The 21,392-nt window shown below is 40.1% G+C and overlaps 1 protein-coding gene across 1 annotated transcript in view; it reads right to left on the bottom strand.

The window, feature by feature from the left end:
• STK3 (serine/threonine kinase 3) overlaps positions 1-21,392 on the bottom strand; it is a gene marked incomplete at its 5' end in the record, with an annotated part of 138,508 nt that overhangs the window by 102,123 nt on the left and 14,993 nt on the right. The window contains 2 exons of the mRNA XM_082014798.1: positions 1,492-1,659; positions 2,078-2,242. Of these exons, the coding sequence (XP_081870924.1) occupies positions 1,492-1,659; positions 2,078-2,242 (333 nt within the window). The remainder of the gene's footprint in view (positions 1-1,491; positions 1,660-2,077; positions 2,243-21,392) is intronic.

Here is a 21,392-nt window from a genome sequence, read left to right as displayed (position 1 = left end):
ATTAACAAGAACACATGTCCTATGTAATTCAGAATTGTTGTGTTAAATTACTTTGGCCTTTGATAGCATCTGTTTGATTACAAGAATTAAACAGATTCACAAGCTTTCAAACTCAGTGACCTTTGATTTATAGGCAGCTATTGTCATGTATATAAAAATCGCCTCTGATAATGTAGTCTTCACCTTTCAACAGCTAGTGCAACTACATATGATGTTAAAATGAACGCAGATGTAACTGACATTTTCATTAGAAGTACAACCAAAAACATCAGCATGATCAAATGTATTTAGTATGTAATCAATAGTTCTTCAAAATATTTTTAAGTGTTATTTTAAATTAAGTTCCCATCAAAAACAAGCTTCAGAGATATTTATTTTGTCCTCTGCTTTCATGAGTATTTTCAGTTTGAACAACTATTTAAAAATAGTTAGTTATACAGCAAAAGAGAAATATGGTGCAGGAAAATTACTAAGCTTCTCTTCCAAAATTATGTAATGTTTCTAATTGCAAAACACTCACTAGCTTTAACCAAGCTGCACATTGCCATAAAACTTCAGGAAACATGTCTGCTCCAAAAAGCACACACAAATAAAATCAGGGACCCAACAGCACTAAATAGACTTGAACTCATATTTGTCACCTTACAGTAATCATATATGAACAGTACCTTCTCTTTCAATGGTGGTGGCTTCCTTACATTAAGATCCTGATATATGAGGCACCAGCAAAAGAAAACTGAATAAAATAATCTATATGCATATCATTTTTGCAGCAAATCACATTAATGAAAAATAATCTGCTTTTAGCAATATAAAGTGTCTTATTTGTGAGTGTCTCAAATGACTTTATATCTAAACAATTCGAGAACAGAGTACTTACTGATGCTCAATGCAATTGGTGCAATCCCATAGCTCGTTTCAAAAAAAAAAAATAAAAGCATGACTAACAGTGGCAACAGTTATTCCTAGATAAATATTGTTCCCCATTAACTTCTCCAAGTAATTCCTTTATAACTGCTACTTCTCATAAAGCGACTAATTCTATTTACATTTTATTTTGCAAAAATTAAACTAATTCAGTAACGGACTTTAAGAGTCAGTACTAACTAAAAACTGTTACTGATGTTAGCAGCACTCACACAGGACAATTCTGAATCCTTCTTTAGGTCATCTTTACTTAAAACTCCCTTTCAAAGGAGGATGGCCTCTTGGCTACAGAAGTCTCCAAGTACAGGTAGAGTATGGAATACTAGAATATATGTTGCCTTCAAGTCAATAAGGCACTTACTACTTTACTTTTACCAAGAGAGAGCTATTCTCGAACTTTACAGAGACATGTTAAAACACAAGCAAACAGCAGAAAATTGGAAGCAAGACAGCAAGGAAAAATTCTTACTCTTAAAATCTTTGTCCATAAACATATAGTTCTACAATTACAGTATTGGGGGGGATGTTAATACAACAAACAAGAAAACATCACCACATACTTACCCTCATTGGATGAATATCAGCATACGGCGGCTTTCCTTCAGCCATTTCTATTGAAGTGATACCAAGGGACCAGATGTCTGCCACGCAGTTATACCCAATCTCTTGTATTACTTCAGGAGCCATCCAAAATGGAGTTCCTATAACAGTATTACGTTTTGCCATTGTATCCTGCAATTATATTATTTACGCAATTAAAACAGAGATGCTTATTTTCAGATTCTTTTGATATTAATTCTGTATTCAAAAGTTAAATTAGCCACTTAAAGGTAAGATGGTAGTGACTTCCAATTAAGACCAAACAGATTCACCCCATTAGCAAACAGATGTCAAACAGGTGACAATGATCACAAACCTCAAACAAAAGTTTAAAGTGGGATCATGAGTCACTTGAAGTACACTGGGTTATAAAAATAAACAATTAAAAGCTAAATAGCCTTCCAATACATTAAATACTCTTCATGAGAAAGAATGTTAACTCTACCAGTAGTCACTCCTCAGACACAAAATTCAAGGCAGAAGAAAAAGACAAGAGAACATGGTTAGGAGCACTAAGGCATTTTTAAATGATATTTCCACAGGTACTTACTGTTAACTGGCCAGCCACACCAAAATCAGCTAATTTTGCATGTCCCTCAGTGTTAAGAAGGATGTTTCCAGCCTTTATATCTCTATGTATTTTTCTCATAAAGTGCAAGTATTCAAGCCCTTTCAGAGTAGATTTCAGAATAGTTGCAATTTCATCTTCTGTTAGCTGTAAAAAAACATAAAACCATTTCCAGGTACACACATAGAGTCTATATATTTGAATTATTTAAAAAAAATGTTCATTTCATAATTATTATTACAAATAATACAGACAATATACCTTAGGTATTTTAACACAGGAATATGCCCAATAGCATATACAATTCAAAACTCTAATCTACTAACTAGATTCTTACACATCTAGAGTCCAATTAGGGCAAACGAGCTACAAAACTAGAGAAAGGGCTGACTGATGCAGATCTGATGGCAGAATATGTAATATTCTCTTGCCTGTCAATCAAAAGTTACTACTCTTTAGATGTTGACATCTTTCATTAGGACTGCTGCAGTTTCAACAATATACAACTAATACATTTGTCACTAAGATCATACGTATTAATTATCAAGTTACGCATTACCTTTGTCAAAACAAAGGTAGGGTTGATCACCACTGGACTAGATGGCACACACTAGAATACCTCCCTGGAGAAAAAGAGACAGCCCTTTCTCTACTGTGGAAGGCCAAGAGCTATTCCTCAACCATCCATGCCCTTAAGGTCTTTACACGGTTTGCCCAAACTGGCACAGTCCTACATTTGGAAAGAGATTAAAAGAATACCACGGTTTTTTTATTTCTGAAATTCCTGCATACAAAATGCCTGCTAAGTCTACAATTAGTAGTATCAAGCTTTTGTCCAGCAGCTATTCCTAATTGCACTACTATTAGTTTCTCATTGACAGCAATTTACAATTCCGAGAGGATGAATTAAGATCTTCTTTGCAAGAACACACAGAACAAAAAGGGATAAAGGTGTACAGAAAATAGGCACTTTATTTATCACAAGGCTTGTAAAAAATACATTTATCAGGGATAGCTTGCTATTTATTTGTAGGGAGATAATATAGCATGCAGAAATACAAACACCCAAACAGTCCCCAACTAGTTTACAGAGAAGTCTGTGAAGCCATTCCTTTTAAGGCTAGTGCCTTCGTTTTATATGGAATGAAAGTAAATACTGATTTTTGAAAGTAATTATTTCTCACTCTGCCTGCGCTCCATACCAACATAAACCTGTAGAACTACACCCACACAGATGTGCCCCCATGACCTTCCCAAAACCCTACTCAGCCCTAAAAAAGGACAACTAAGATGTCAAGGTACTCTTATGCTGGAAGTTATCAATAACTTTTATCACTGTTCCTTTAACTGTAGATAATTACAGAAATTATTGAGAATGAATGCCAACCAGATGCTATGGGCTTTTTCTTACACCGTTCTTTTCTTGTTGCCAACATTCACAGAATGAATGCTTACTGAACTTTTGGGTTCTTTTTAAATTTGCTGCATCATTCAACAATGGCTAGATGATATCCTCATACGAAAATACAATCGGATTGAATATATGGCTCTTCAATTTCAGCTACAAGTAGCATATTTTTTAAAATATTTACCAACAATGTTAATTAATTTGCTGTCTATGCAAAAGTTTCCTGTTAGTTCTTATTATTAGGTGTGGATAATCCTCATAAACTATGCTGTAATATACCATGTTACTATCACTCTATGAAGTTGTACAATTAAACTAACAGAAATTGTAATGTAGCTGGCCCTGAATATATAAGACAAGCCACATTTAACAAGCACAACTACCACTACATGAAGATAATGCAACGTCAGCCCACAATTCTCAAAGTAGTTGCAGCCTGTTAATATCTTCTGGTCTCTAAAAAATATCTTCCTTTACATAACGTTTACCAGGGCATAACACTATCTTTTACGGCCTGAATGCTTAATTTTTAACAGGTTTCTTTGTGTTCTTTAATAGCAGCATGGCCTTCAGTTACTTCTGAGAATCAAGGTAGCATAGTTGGGGCTTTTAGAACTTTAGAGTTACTCAAGTCAGCAATACATTTTGTACAGTTATACCCAGCTCTCTTTCATATCATGTTTGCTGTTTATTTTTTAGTCAGGATGAATAGAAAGGTGTTCGCAAATTAGTCAAGTAACTGAATACAAACCGAGAAACAAAATTGAAAATTGGAAGAGTAAAGAAAAAAAAATTGCAACAAGGATATTTACTGAACCCTGTAAAAGCATCACAAAGGAAACACTATGAACTCTTTTGCTTGACTTTAAGCATATCAGGCAAGCTTCAGTTTTAAAGCAAAAAAAAAAAATTGTCAATGACTAAACACTTACTATAAATAATGAAGTGGAGTAGACTGAACAGTCAAAAACACTTCTCTTATTTACTCTCTCTTATTTACTACTTCAATGTGTTGCAGAATTCATATACTATCACAAATGATACAATAAGCTCCAAGTATCAACTGGTAACAAGCTGACAGACATTTCATTACCAAAGAAAACACAGTGCAGTAAAAAAAAAAAAAAAAAATATATATATATATATAGTCATTTATCTGCTCCATAAACTACATGGACTAGCAAGTCATCAATTAGCACCATTTTTTATCTTCATTGCTTTAGACCAACATAATAGGAATGCATAAGCTCCTGAACACGTGTTATCAGAAAGAGTGAATCTTTTGCAGGTACCAGACCCCCCGAGAAATAAATCAACATTTATTCTAGAATAAAAGCAAAACCGCACACACAGTTCATTCCATGGGATGCCATTTCTCAAGGAAATACAAAGAAATTATTCATGCAACTGAAATGCTGACCAGTTACAGCACATCAATGCTTTAATATAAGACCTAAGCAAATAAACTTGCCACATTCTTTGAGATGCAAGAAACTTCAAAACTGAAGATGAGTACTCTACTTTGGCTGCAACACTGGGTTGCATTTTTCCCCTTTCTCTACTTTTCCAATCCTACACAGAAATTACATTAAACAATAGCAATTCCTTCCAGTTTCAGTTTTGAAAGTGTTGGTACATATCCACACCTCCCTCCAAAAAAAAAAAAAGCACCACCGAAAGCCCAGAGAAAAAAAAACAACCCACCACTCAATCACTCCAAGCCAACAGAATGACTCGACAGAAAACGATTAGTCAGTGCAATTACCTGCACTTGAGTTCCTCATAACAAGTTTTAATTATTTAACAAACAGAATCACTTCCCTATTCCAGCTTCTCCCCAGTCTCATAAAACCTGGGTGTGGAGCCCAAAGGCACAATTTCACATACATTTATTTAAACAGCAGTGCCAAGCTCCAGTCCCTCCTTTCACTGCAACCTACAGCAGTAATTCCCACTGTGTGTCAGCGCTTCCACTGAACAACTGTAACTGACCTTAGTTAAAAATAAACCTTCCAGCTAAATTATTTTTCCAACAAACCAGTTCCCTGATTCAATTCATCACATAGTCAACAAGGATGTAGGAGCTGATCAAATTGGCATAGCTTTCCAAATAAGTACAAGTGTTGATATACTCAAAGAGTCCCCGTGACTTTTATAAACCTTTCCCTATGCAAGCAGAGGATGAAACTGATGGTGGCATTAGCTCGATGCTCCACAGCATGCAGTTACCGCCTCTGCTGCATACTATGCATTTCTTGCCTGCCATTTACCTCAGAGATTTTTCAGTGTGTCTACCCAGTGGCACACTGCTCAAAGCCTTTACTTGTGCTACTTTGAAGCAGCACAACAGTCAGCATAATGGATTGTATGCCAGGAGAACTGAAAACCCTGTTATACACAGCTCAAACAAGATGGATTTCCTGGCATTGCACCAAGGGAGTAACACCATCTACCTGATCTGGAGTCAAGCAAGAAAGGACTTTAAATCAACTGTAAGATAACCTGAAGTATCATCAGAAGGATATCTGGAGAAAGAAACAATCCTCATTATGTGTTGTGGTGAAGTAGACTAAAACTGTGATTATCAGAAGACTCACACTACAGGCAATTTAAGCTCTGGCTATTAACAAATAGTGTACCATGAACGGTTTATGACACACTGAGTGTAACACTTCCTGCCAGAGCTTTGCCAAATCCACCCCAGTTCAGAAACAATACAGTGTCCTGAATCTCCAGAGACTTCCACACGGTTTATCCTGAACATGCATCAAAAAACTACTCTGAGCACTGACAAATGTATAGCAAGATAGGTATACAACTTACTGCCCACTTTCATCTAGAAACAGGTATTATGAGAAATTGTGCTTAGAAGACTCTGCAGAGAAAGTGTCTCTTCAGTATGTTGTGCTCCTAAGGAGGTATATTCCTAGCTTTAGTTCTTGGAAAAATTAGTGGTTAAACCACATGGAGATCTTTGGATCAACTCTAGATGGAGAGGTGCTTTTGCAGGTGCATGGCAAAGCCCAGCTCTCAAAAGAAGAACAGAACACCTATACCAAAAGATTGGCAAAGAAACTATGGACTGAGAATCCAGCAAATCAGAAGGGAGTGAGTTCTGGAGTATTGCAGCCTGATACACCATCTGGGGACCATCAGTAAAGGAAATCTCTAACATGGCTACATGTTACAAAAGTAAAAAGTTTTTCTGTAACATCAAAATACATACAGTGGTCAGAAAAGCCCATAGAAGTGAATGTCACCTATAAGAAGTAAGCAGAGAGCCCAAGTCGTGTTTATCAGGAACAGCAGTAACAGGGAAGCACAGGGAAAAAAAGACAACAGCATTACTCTGCCATAAGCGTTCTGAGACACATCAACCCCAACTCTAGATATCCTAGCTCCATCCACTTGTGCTTCATAAAATGCATGTGTGTGTATACACACGTATAATCAACTATGTAACGTGATACAGTCACTGAAGTCATTCCTGCTTATATTATTGCTAAGCACAACCAAGTATATACATAATACATAGGCAAAATATTTAGCTTTAATATCTTATAATATTTAGGACACAATGCATTTCCAGCCTTACTCAACAAGCCCAGAAAGTACACTCACCTTCCCTAGATAAAATTACCTTTTCAGAAAATAACGTACTGCCACATTGAACATTACCATGGAATCACAACAAATAGATACTTTCAAAAAAAAAAAAAAAATCTTTCAAAGTTATTCATTTATTGATGTTTGTGCAATTTAAGCTTTTTGCAGAACATACACCACCTATGCATACCACTGAAAACACTTAACACAAATACTAAATTCTCAAAAAAATACTTCTAAAACTACAAGCATTATTTAACTATGGCAGTATGACAGCTGAGCCCTACATACACCATTTCTTCCCTTATTGGATGCACAAAGCATTGTACAAGAAGTTCTAGCTGTGTTGTTTTGCAGATGTTTTTGCACAACATTACTGGTATTTAAGTATTTTGTATGCTTCAAAGGTAGCAAATGGTATCCTGTGCTGCATTAGACAAAGTTGCTGCCAGCAGGCAGAGGGAGGTGATCCTTCCCTTCTACTCGGCACTAGTGAGGCCATGCCTGGAGTACTGAGTCCACTTCTGGGCTCCCCAGTACAAAAAAGAGACATGGACATACTGGAGAGAGTCCAACAAAGGGACTCTCCTGTGAGGAGAGGCTGAGCGCGCTACGACTGTTCAACCTGAAGAAGACAAAGCTCAAGGCAGGGGTGGGGCGGGGGGGGGATCATCTCAATACATACAAATATCTGAAGGAAAGGTACAAAGATGATGGAGCCAAGCCCTTTTCAGTGGTGCCAAGTGACAGGACCAAAGGCAATGGACACACACTGAAACACAGGAGATTTCCTCTGAACATCAGGAAACACTTTTACTGTGAGGTGGACCAAACACTTCCACAAAAAGGAAGGTTGTGGAGTCTCCCTCCTTGGAGACATTGAAAAGCCATGTGGACATGGCTCTGGGCAGCCAGCTCTAGATGGCCCTGCCTGAGCAGCGTAGTTGGACTTGGACCAGATGACCGCCAGAGGTCCTTTCCAGCCTCAATCATTCTGTGATACTGTATTAGCACCATTTACAATTAAATTGTTTCATACAGCAGGATTAGGTGCGTTTATGCTAATACGAATAAATCAGGCGGTTGGTTGGTTGTTTCTTTTAGTTGACTGGTCTACATTTAAAGCTTGCATATCACCCCAAAATAAAGAGATTCCAAAACATTTAGCTACTAAGGAATACCCAGTAAGTTACCTGACTGAACAAAAGACAGGTATGTATACCTTAAGGAGGTAAATCCCTAGGTTTAGTTCTCGAAAAAATAGCAGCTGAGGTCCCCGCTGACTGGAAGCTGGTCAATGTTATTCTGATTTGCAAAAAGTGCATGAGGGAAGACCCAGGAAACTATAGACCTGTTAGTCTAACCTCAGTTTCTAGAAAAATTGTGAAGAAGATCATACTGGGTACAACTGAAAGGCATTTAAAGAACAACGCAATCATCAGGCACAGTCAATATGGGTTCACAAAGGCAAAGTCCCGTTTAACTAACTCTATATCCTTCCATGATAGGTCACCCACCTCACGGAGGAAGGGAAGGCAGCAGATGCAGTATTTTTGGATTTTAGTAAGCCTTTTGATACTGTTCCCCACAGCATCCTTCTGGACAAGTTGTCCAACTGCAGGATGAGCAGGTACACAGTGCACTGGGTGAAGACCTGGCTGAAGGGCAGAGCTTAAAGGGTTGCAGTGAATGGGGCTACATGTGGCTGGCAACCAGTCACCAGCGGTGTTCCTCAGGGTTCAATTCTAGGGCCAGCTCTATTCAGTATTTTTATCAGTAATCTGGATGCAGAAGTCGAATGCACCATTAGTAAGTTTGCTGATGATGCCAAACTGGGAGGTGCTGTTGACTCTCTTGAGGGACAAGAGGCCTTGCAAAAGGATCTATATAGACTGGAGCATTGGGCAATGATTAGTGGCATGAAATTTAACAAGTCCAAATGCCAGATTCCACACCTGGGACAGAGTAACACTGGGCACAAGTATAAATTGGGAGAGGAGTGGCCAGAGTAGCCCTGCAGAAAGAGATCTGGAGGTACTGGTCAACAGCATGCCCTTGGCAGCCAAGGCGGGGAAACTGCATTCTGGGGTGCATCAAACACAGCGCAACATCTCGGTCAAGAGAGGCTACTATCCTGCTGTATTCAGCATTGTTGAGGCCTCACCTTCAGTAGTATGTGGGGCCCAGAACTGCACAATTTTAAGAAGGATGTGAAGGTCTTTGAATGCATCCAGAGCAAGGCAACAAAGCTGGTGAAAGGGCTGGAAGGAATGTCCTATGAGGAGCAGCTAACAACTTTGAGTTTGCCTAGTTTGGAGAAAAGGAGGCTAAAGGGTGACTCTCTACAGCTTCCCGAGGAGGGGACAGTGCTGATCTCTTCCCCCTGGTATCCACGGACAAGACACGTGGGAATGGATCAAAGCTGCGCCAGGGGAGGTCTAGACTGGACATGAGGAAGCATTCTTTACCGAGAGGGTGGTCAAACACTGGAACAGGCTGCATAGAGAGGTGGTCAATGCCCCAAGCCTGTCAGTGTTTAAGAGGCATTTGGATAATGCCCTTAGTAACATGCTTTAACTCTTCATCAGCCCTGAAGTGCTCAGGCAGTTAGACTAGATGACCATTGTAGGCCCCTTCCAACTGAAATATTTTATTCTATTCTATTTTTTCCCCTGTGGTGAGCATAGCAGTTAACTCCATTTGGATTTTACAGTGCATTCCATCATTCTAAATTTGTATTAAAAGGACATATTCCTGATGACATATTACCTAAACACATCAATGGCTTACGTCTTCATATATACAAGATACAGAAAAACCCTGTTTTGTTAGGAAAAATATAATTTTTTTTTTTTTAAACACAATGTATAGCTCTTCTTTACATATAGTTTATGTGCCAACTAGTCTCTAACACAAGCTTGATGCAATTCGAGGGATTAGATGAGACAGATACACTTTTTGAGGCTACCAATTGTTGGAGGTAACAAGGGACCGAAGTATACAAACAGATCCCAAATCTCCTCCAATTATTCATTTAGTCACAAAACCTTACAAAACCACAAATAAACTCTTAAAATCCACATCAAAATACTTTCTAGTTATGTCTGCTCCCTTCTTTACCCTAAATCACAGGCTCTCCTCATAAGGATGGCTAAAAGTCACTACCTATGTAGTGTAGTGCCTGTGTCCCAGCAAGTGACCTTCAATTTACAAAGGAAAAGCTAAGTACAGAATCAGCCCATAGTACACCTTCCCACAGCACACAACTTGCCATCTACTTAATATCCAGTACTCTCTAGTTCTAACTAGTAGTTTGACGTTGACGTACAAGTAATGCCATTGATAACTACCACACAACTAAATTAAAACAATTAAAAGAAACAAAAACTATTTAATGTTTTAAGACTAGAAACATGTTATAGTCAATGCTGCTATCCTGGTCTGAATGTATGGTTCTTATACCGTACTATTTCTGATCGAGCCATATTGGTATTATGTCTCCCGTTAAAACAGTTAATTTATTTTATTCTGAGCATTTATAGCATGCTCTATACCTTGCACCTTAGTATAGTCATTCACAGTCATCACCCTTCTATTTTGTTTCTGATTTTCAGTTGTGTCAAGATCCTCATTTAAAACCCTGTGGAACATTTATCTGCTTGGTATCTTTGGCTAGTTCTAATTCTGTATGTTGTGTTCCTTTGGTGGGTTGATGCTACCCTCTAAATATGAGTCAGCCATGAAGCATCTTCAAATCCTTCACCATCAAAACCACATGCAAGTTAAATATTAAAATGAATATGAATGACAAAGGTGAACAACTCTACAGCCTACATAAAAACATTAACCATGAAGCCAACCTTTAAAATGAAAATTTGGAGCAAAGCAGATCACAGCAAATTCAGGTGTTCCACATCTATTAGGAGACCAGCTAATCCACATATTTACTTCTAACTGGCTATGGATGCTATGCACAAGAGAGACTTAAGGATGCATTTATACAGTCTATCGCGCACTACCTAATCCACGCAGCTGTTGAGACAACTCATCTACAGGTCCTCTGCTCACAGTCAGTCATTCTTCCTGAGGCCCCTCTGAAGAGGTCTGGCTCAGCTGAATTGCTTTAACTGCCCAAGTCCATTCCCAGCTGCTCTTTTTACAAGAAGCAATACATGCACATTAAGCTTGATGCTTCCAGGAAGTATCAGATCACTGCATCTAAACAGTCCGACTAGGTCAAGTGCACTCTCAACAGTCCGACTAGTTCAAGTGCACTCTCATGGCAAATAAAGGCACATGCTATAATCATTCTTCCACCAGAAGCTATGAAGCTCAAACATCACCAATCTTACCACATACCTCTCCTAGTCTTCATTCATGTGAAGACAAGGCTGTACTAACAAAGAGGCTGAGATGCAGGAGAGATGAGCAAATGAGAACAGGAGAAGAGAGAACAGTTACTACAATACCCTTCCTGCTTGTAACATTTAAAGTAAAACTTATGGATTGAGCAGAAAGCTTCAGAGAGAAGAAGAGTTGTTACGGTTGCAACTCTCACCTGAAGTCAGCATTAGAGTCTGGTTCCCACTGTCTGCTACAAACTTCAATGAGACCACACTCTCCTGAAGCCACTTACCTTGAACTTCACTATCAGAGCAATTAACTTTCAGACTTTTTTTTTTTTAAGCAGACAGCATGCTCTGTGTGAAGACAGTGCTCTTCAAACAAAATCACAGCCTATGTCTTGAGTGAGGTAGCAAATCATGACATCTAAAATGACTTACAATGACATGGTTTGGTCTAAGACTTTCAGTAATTGTCTCAAACTAATGGAGATAATCCCTTCTTCCTCCTATATTATAAGTAAGGCGACACCTCAATATTAACAGTAATGGATGGAATAAGAACTCACTACCATAGGAGAATTACCAGTTTTACTCAAGTATAACAACTTAGGCATAGGATCACAGGAAGGGAGGCAGAAAATGTCATTCTTCTTACAGAGCCCAAGTCAAGCTGTGCATAAAATCATATGAAAACCATGCTGTATAAACATAACAGCCATTCACTGCACAAGCGACGATCAGTGTTGGTATTTTTTCAATTTGTGTTTTTGACTATATAATCCCAGTAACATAACTTTTGTAATGTTTCTTGAACATAATATGCAACAAACCCCATCTTCTCTTCTCCTTACATTAGCATTTTTATACTGGATAATTCAAGATAGCACTAACAAATCAGAGTCTTCTACCTGTAGTTTGAAAATTAATAGAGCCTAGCAGCAACATAAAGTTACCTAAAACATACCTAGTAGCTCATATGGAAAATTATTTCAGGAAATCTCAGGCATCTCCCATGGTCACATGCACAACATTAGCTAGCACTAACGAGAATACATAGGGAGATCAAGAATTTATTAGAATATGGAAGTCAGACTCCTTAGCGCTCATTCTTCACAACCAAGTTCCAGCTTGCTACAAGACATTTATGAAGTACTAAACTGGCTAACCAGATGTTGAACACAACCTTGGAAGTAATGCAGAACAGTACAGAACCTCTTCAGCACTGCACTAAGCACAGATAACAGGAAAACAAATTTTAACTAGGATTTTCGTAGCACGACATGCATTTGTCATGTCCATACACAGTTGTGATCAGCACCAATTTAGTTAGTTTGGTTCTTCAAAGCCCTTTTCTGAAAAAGCACTGTGAATAAGGTCAAGAACCTCAATGGAAGTCCTAACCACAAGTCACTTAGAAAAAAAAATACAACCACGTGCCTTTCAAACAGGAAGCACTTTTTTAGGTTGTCACTGTTTAAAAACAATTTTATCATTATATAAAACATATGTGCAAATAGATCACTTGGCTCACAAACCACGCACCTGTTCACACCACCCACGTTGGCCCTGACAGCACCACCAAGGCAGACCTTGAATAATCTGTATTAAGTGGACAAGGATCAGCGTGGTGGTGGCCTTGATACTGACAGACAAGGGGATAGCCTCAGGCAGAAGCAGATACAGCTGCAGATCACCACTTTCCAGCAGGACTGCTACCAGCAGCAAAGCATTGGTGTTTTTATGAACACCGGATCCTTAGAGGAACAAGGGCTACTGGGGAGAAACAGGATCTACCCGACAAAGGAGGTCAAGAGCATCTTTATCAACAGGCTTGCTAACTTAGTGAGAAGATAGCTTTAAACTACATTCACCAGGGAACAGAAACCAAAGCCTTCAGGTAAGTGGAGGCACAGAGAATGGGGAAGCACATATTAAACAGGGTTCCGGGGGGGGGGGTTTCCTCACTCCCTTTGAGAGAAAGTAGGGCAGACAGGTACATCTGAAACCCTGTGCACAAAAGTATACAGCCTGTGATACAAACAGGAAGAACTGCCAGGCTGTGCACAGCTGCAGAGCTATGATGTCACAGGAATTAGAGACACAACAGGAGAGCTCACACAATTAGCATGCTGTGAGAGATGGCTCCTCACAAGCAACAAGCAGGAAAGATAGGCAGGGTTGAGCTCTACAAAAACACGCAGCTCTGCTATGGAACACAAACTTGTTAAAGAGTTTATAGGTTAAAAACCAAAAGAGTAGCCCAAAAGGTAGATGCCATCATGGCATCTGCTACAAGCCTCCCAAACAAAAAAAGGTGAAGTAGATGACAGGGCTCTGCGCAACCTGATCTAGTTGAAGATGTCCCCGCTCATTGCAGGGGGGTTGGACTAGATGACCCTAAAAGGTCCCTTTCAACCCAAAGATTCTATGATTCTATGATACTCAGCACTGGAACGAGCCTCTGAGTTCAGGGCAGGGAGAGGTGAACCACCTCAAAACCTGTTGGGAGATCAACATGGCAGGGTACAAAAAAAATCCAGAAGTGAGCAGTAATACTTTTTACTGCAGGTGCTGTACAGGCCCACTACAGGAGGCATTCCACTAGACCAGCTACTCATGAGGAGAGTAAGAACTTGCCAGGGATGGCAGAGGCAGCCTTGGCAGTGACTATGAGATCCTGGAGGTTAGTTATGGAGGGAAGTGACAAAAGCACGTAGCAGAACCAGGTTTCCAGATAGCAAACCTCAGCTTGTTAAAGGAACTAGCAGGTGGGATCCCAAGGCATACTGCCCTAAAGGGCAATAGAACCTTGAAGAGCTGGTTTAGCATCAAGGGCAACCTCCTCAAAGTATGAAAACAGTCCTTCCTGACAAGCAAGATAACAAGCAAGCACAGAAGGAGGCCATCTTGAATGAACTAGGAACTCCTGACTGAGCTAAAGGGCAAAAACTAAGAGATAGAACCAGGAACAGATTGTTAAAGACAAATAAAGAAGCATTGCCTGGATACTATGGAACAGGATTAGGAAGGCCAAGGCTAGGGTGGGTTTGAAACTCTACAGCAATACAGAGAACAGCAAGAAGAGCTTGTATTGGTCTATATGCAGAAAAAAAGAAGAAAGAAAATAAAACTTAAAAAAACAACAACATGAGAAACATGTTAGCCTGCTGCTAAATGGGGTGGTCAATCTATTGACAAATGATGCAGAAATCTCCTAAGCATCTTCTTTACATCAGTCTTTAGTGGGGTTTCTGTGGCTCCAAGTTGTCTCTGCCTAGTAGCAAAAGTGGAATGAGTTAGGAATTACTCTAGTAAATTGGACAAATACAAGCCCATGAGAGCAGATGAGGTGCATTCAAAGGTGCCAAGGAGCTGGCTAGTGCCAACTCAGGACTACTTCTTATCAGCTTTAAAAATTCACAGCAAATCAGGGGATGTCCCTTATGACACCGTCTTCAAAAAGGGCAAGAAGAATGACTTGAGTAATTACAGGCTGGCCAGCTTATGCTCAGTCCCTGTGATATCATGGAGCAAATCCTCACAGAAGCTAATTTCTAGACATACAAAGGGCAAAAAGGTGACTGGAAACAGCCAGCACAAGTTTACCAGAAGGAAATCATGACAGATTAACCTGGCCACCTTCCTGTGAGGATGAAGAGATAACAGAGGAGGTAATTTAGTTTGAGTTTACAAAGACTGTTGACAGTCTCTGATAGTATCTTTTTAGCCAATCTGGGGAATCATGGAGAAGTTGTGGAAGAACAACTGGCTGGACCACTGGGCTCAATGGTCATTCAAAAAGTAACCAACAGCCAGCTATAAGTGATATTCCTCAGAAGTTGATACTACGGTGAATACTCCAACATCTTCATCAACAACCTGGACAGTGATCTAGAACACAGCCCCATCATGTTTGTGGATAACATGAAACTGGGAAGAAGCTGTCAATACAGGAGAAGGCAGGCCTGCCACTCAGGAGGACCTCAACAAGCTGGAGGAATTAGGTTTACAACAAACTTGAAGTTCAACAAAGGTGAAGTCCCACACCTTGGGCAGAAGAACCCCAAACCGTGAATAGTATGGCCTGGGGATCAATGGGACAGGTAGCATTGCTGCAGGAAAGGTTCTGGGGTGGCTCCAGTAGACAAGTTGAATATGAGTCAGCAATATACCCTCACAGCAGGGAAGGCATATTGGTCTTCATCAGAAAAACACAGTCAGCAATTCCCCTTTACTTAGCACTTTTAAAGCCAAATCTGGAACACTGTGCCCAGTTTCAGGCTACTGTAAAAGAAATGCTGACAAACAGGATAAAGTCCAGCAGTGAGGGCTAGAGCACATGATGTACAAAGTCGACAGAGCAAGGTTTGTCTTGTCTGAAGAAGAGTGGATATTTCAGTGTAATTTTCAACAATCTAAAGGGGGAATAAAAAAAAAAAATCCTCACAGAGGCAGACATTTCTCAGAGTGGCAGAGAAAAAGGAAAATGGGCAACAGTCAGAAATTTGTCACAAAGGAAGTTCGGTTAGATACAAGAAGTTCACTAGGCTGCAGAGATGGACTGCTGAATCTCTCCCTTTTCCGATTTTCAAGACTCAACTGAAAGAGTTCTTGATCAACCTAATCAAACTTCAAAATTCACCTTTCTTGGAACAGAATATTCAACTAGATGACTTCCAGAGGTCCCTCCAAATTAAAATTATCACTTCAAATCAGTGACACACTGCTCACCTCCTTTCTCACCACGTCCAAAATAAAGATCCAATTTCAATAGAGTAACCTTTCTTTTACCTGCAGTTTTCCTACATTTCCTCCCCTTCCTCACCACACTATACAGCAATAAATCCATCCCAACTTTAAACACAGATTCTGATACCGTAAAATAAAATACATACGGAAGAAGGATATGTTGTTCCAACCTCAATGAAACTTGGCTTAATTCCTTAGATTGAGACAAATTTTTTATTGCCTGGATTAGAATTTTATATGAAGAGAGATTGAGTCAAACTGGAAAGACATTAACAATTCTGCTGATATTTCTGGCTCTCCAAGGCAAAAAATGATGGGGTTCTTTGAGAAGAGAGGGCATTGTATGGAGACAATAAGGTTAAACTTCCACCCTTTAGTATAACAGGAATAAGACTTTGTGAGTGAGTGTTTTGTGAGGTGAGGTATATACGGGGTACCAATAGAGGACTGCCCTGATTAAACTTTAATTTAAACAGCTACCTCCAATTAGAACACGTTAGTATAAATTCCTTTATATTCTGTGTCTACATGGTCATATTATTGTTTCAGCAAATTAAAACCAGCATTACAAAAAATTATAGACAAGGGAGGGGGGGAAGCTGTTGCTTACATTAGGTAATTCTAACAATCTTTTATTCGAAAAATCTTCAGCAGCTCAAATTGAAAAATTAGTAACTCACTTCAAACCACAGATGCAACTTCTGCCATTCTCCATAAACCCTCCCCGATTTGCCTTATAAAACTTGGGGGAAGATAGGGAGAGAAAGGAGGTCTGTTAAATATGCAACTACACAGTCTGTACAGATCAGAAAAAACATGAAAATTCTACCCTCCCTCAACATATTATAGCCTCTCTCAGCTTTTAGCAGTGACCCAACTGCAGAAAGAAATCAGTAGCAAATAGAATCACTGTGAAACCCAGCAAACACAGCCACTAGAACTGAAGTTGTATTTTGTAAGCTTTCTTCCAAGAAGCACATTTTAAAAACAGAAAGTCAGTGAATTATACGATACTAAGCATTTATAATATTACATGGCTACCAACAGTTTTAAGACTGCCCACAAAATGGATCCCCAACATTTTATGCACCTACCTCAGGTAAGCTAGGTGAGAAACTACAGAAAACACCCAGGAAGCTAATTCTCCTTGGAACTGACCTGTAGATGTTCATAGCAATATCTGACTAGTTAATAATAATATTTATTTTAATAGAAAGACAAAGGTTAGTTAAAAGTTTGGGGAAAGATAATTCTGTCTTCAGAGCAACTCTTCCAGCATTTTGCAAACAAACACCAGACCTGAGATTATATACTACTTTAGTAGCCTATACAGTGATTCCTCACTGATTGAGCATGATCCACTAACAGAGTCCTGAAAAAAAGGGGGAAAAGAGCATAATTAAATGTTTCACACCGCACATGTACCAGAGAATGCTGTGTGGCCAATCTTAATTCTGAAACTTTCCAACTTCTGAATGCTTTTTTGGCAGCCTTATTTGCATGTAATATAGTTATTTTGAAAACAGATGAGTAACGGGGTAGCTCTAACTTGCTCTTCTTTCATGACAATCAACCAACACAACATGCATCTTATTTCTGGCACACAAACAACAAACACTTTTTTTCCTCCCGAGATAAAAAACAGTTTTCTCCTATGAGCTAATTTCACAGAATCATTAAGGTTGGAAAAGACCTTTAAGATCATCAAGTCCAACCGTTAATCCAGAGCCACCATGCCCCCTAAACCATGTCCTGAAGCGCCACATCCACACATTTTTTGAACACTTCCAGAGATGGCGACTCCACCACCTCCATGGGCAGCCTGTTCCAATGCCTGACCACTCTCTCGGTGAAGAAATTTTTCCTAATATCCAATCTAAACCTCCCCTTGGCGCAACTTGAGGCCATTTCCTCTCGTTCTGTCACTAGTTACTTGGGAGAAGAGACCAACACCCTCATCGCCACAACCCCCTTTCAGGTAGTTGTAGAGAACGATGAGGTCTCCCCTCAGCCTCCTCTTCTCCAGACTGAACAACCCCAGCTCCCTCAGCCATTCCCCTTAAGACTTGTGCTCCAGACCCCTCACCAGCTTCGTTGCCCTTCTCTGGACACGCTCCAGCGCCTCAACATCCTTCTTGTAGTGAGGGGCCCAAAACTGAACACAGGATTCAAGGCGCGGCCTCACCAGTGACGAGTACAGGGGCACAAACACTTCCCTACTCCTGCTGGCCTCACTATTTCTGATACAGGCCAGGACACTACTGGACTTCTTGGCCACCTGGGCACACTGCTGGCTGATACTCAGATGGGTCAACCAGCACCCCCAGGTCCTTTTCTGCCGGGCAGCTCTCCAGCCACTCCTCCCCAAGCCTGTAGCATTGCTGTGACCCAAGTGCAGGACCCTGCACTTGGCCTTATTAAACCTCATACAGTTGACCTCTGCCCATCGATCCAGCCTGTCCAGATCCCTCTGCAGAGCCCTCCTATCCTCCAGCAGATCAACACTCCCACCCAAGTTAGTGTCGTCTGCAAACTTACTGAGGGAGCACTCAATTCCCTCATCCAGGTCATCAGTAAAGATACTGAACAAGACCAGCCCCAGAACTGAGCCCTGAGGAACACCACTTGTGACCGGCCGCCAGCCGGATTTAACGCTGTTCACCACAACTCTCTGGGCTCGGCCATCCAGCCAGTTCTTTACCCAGCGAAGAGTAAACCTGTCTAAGCCACGAGCCGCCAGTTTCTCCAGGAGAATGCTGTGGGAGATGCTGTCAAAGGCTTTTCTAAAGTCCAGGTAGACAATATCCACAGCCCTTCCCTCATCCACTAGGCAGGTCACCTGGTCCTAGAAGGAAATCAGGTTGGTCAAGCAGGACCTGCCTTCCATGAACCCATGCTCACTGGGCAAGCAGTTTCCAAGCAGTTCGATACAGTTTTACTGCAAGGTTGCAAGAACAGTCTATCATTTTGAGATTCAGACACCACAACCCATTTTTAAAAGGAACCTACAATGCTACTCTAAAGAACTAAGGAAAAAAATTGAGATAATGCCACCCAGAGTTTATTTAAGTCAATCATTCAGAGCCCTAATAAGGATTTTTATTAAACAAGCACTGAATAATCTCTGTGTTGCATTGCAGAAGCGAGTATAGACTACCTTGCTTTGTAAGGCTAGACACAGAATAAGGCAGCCAGGACATTTGGGACCAACCCTTTCTTCTTCTACGCAGCCAGACTGAGGAAGAGAAGTACTTGAAGAGTCTTGGCCTAAAGATCAGTCTCTAAACAATAACACAGCTGACTAGCCCATTGATTCAGTTCACCTCCCGGAAGGCTTACTGACAGAACATGGTTAGCAGTATATTCAGGATGGACTTGTCCATTGCCATCACTTCTGGCCACTGAGATGAGTTAAACAAGTTAACCAGCACAGAAGGAATTTCAGTCTGTGTGTATGGAGTGGCTGGCTATGTGGGCTCAACTGAGGAAGTTATACTGTGATAGGTGCTACTTAAAACAGAAAATGTAAGAGTTATTAGGCCTTAGATGACCAATTTACAACTGCAATTCACATGTACTTCAGTGCAGCAGAGGCCTACAAATTAAAACTATTTTAACTGTGAAATTACTGAAAATATGACTGCTTAAAATTGCAAAATAATACTCTTATAAGCAAAGTGCCTTTAGCCCAGAGAAGGTAACAAAGGTCTGCCCTGGCCCCCATGGTAACATACAGAGCAAGCAAAAACAGAAGGACATTCAAACACAGCATCTAGAAATTCAGATACACTATTCAAATGAAATTACCGGACCTTACACACATGAAAAAAGTAATTAGCTAAGAAAACATGGCAGAAGATAATCAATCAGAAGACATGAAGCAATGTATATGCAACTGATAAATAAATTGATGCAACTGATAAATAAATTAGTATGTAAAGAAAGTTACAGTTTAGATACAAGATGCAGAAACTCTGGACCCAACAGCACGCCACCTGTACAGTAGTACATTGCCACACTTGTCACTTACAATACTGTCCCAAAGAAGAAGGTTTTGTCTCATAAACTATGTCTCATACCACTCAAACTTTGTCTCATACCACTACGTGGTACGCTAGAGCCAACTAAATTTGGTCCCCAAAAGAGACAAGATTACAATGACTCAGTTAATCATGATCAGTGGATGAGCAAGCACACCCTAAATTATCAGTAGAGAGGCAGGGCTGCTGGTGTGTCAATACTCCCTGATATGTTAATAGCAGCCAGAAGGACTTAATTACAATGTGAAGCAATACTTTATCTCATTCTATTACAAGCTGCCACTGAAAACGTCAGTCTCATTCCTTCTTTTCCTTCCCTTTCCTCACTGCTCATTCCTGATGTCTCTCTTGCATCAGATCAAGCCACTGTGCTGCCACATTAAGTCCTGACTTAGCTCACGAAGGCTGGGGAGGATAGACTAGAGAGGAAAAAGTACCTGCATCAGATCATCAAGCTTAGCCAAGATCACCCTGCAGCCACACAGTCAGTGTATCTGAGGCATAGAAAAGGCAGGAACACATCAGCCAGGTTGAAGGATAACAGCAGAACTGCCTTTTCTGGCAGCAACCCACAGTTTGACATGAGATACATGTACCTCCCAAATCAGTCTCTGAGAAAAGCAGACAAAACTAGATTTACAGCTTTGTTGCCTTGGACTGAGGAACATCACACCTCAGATGAGCTAAAAGGTATCATAAGCTTGCTCTAGGGTTGATGATCTGCCTGCCATGCTAAAAGACTCCAGGAGAGAATTCCAGGGGTCAATTTAACTTCAAAGTAGTGGCTTTGGGCCTCTTGGACAAGAACCTGCTCCTGTCAAGCAGAAAACCTCTCTATACGAACAGGCTCCCAACAGTCACTAGATATTTTCTTAACTTTGAATTCCGCTTCCCTCATTTTTGGACCATTAGAGCAAAGCCCGGTGTTGTTCATTTTCTAGGCAAACAAAAAAAACTTTTGAAGAAGTAGGGGAAACACAGATACAGAAAGAGAAGATCAGTAAATTCTTAGTTTTAGAACTAAGCAACAAGGGCAAACGAGTAGTAATGTTTTCTCCCCAAATATGAGAAGACATCCACCTTTTCCTATAACTTATCAAAGTAAGATCATAGAATCATTTAGGTTGGAAAAGACCTTTAAGATCATC

This window comes from Phaethon aethereus (genome assembly GCF_964289735.1).
Source record: "Phaethon aethereus genome assembly, chromosome: 2".
Lineage (NCBI taxonomy): Eukaryota > Metazoa > Chordata > Aves > Phaethontiformes > Phaethontidae > Phaethon > Phaethon aethereus.
The sequence above is the reverse complement of the archived record's forward strand: the minus strand, read 5'-3'. Positions and strand labels throughout refer to the sequence as shown.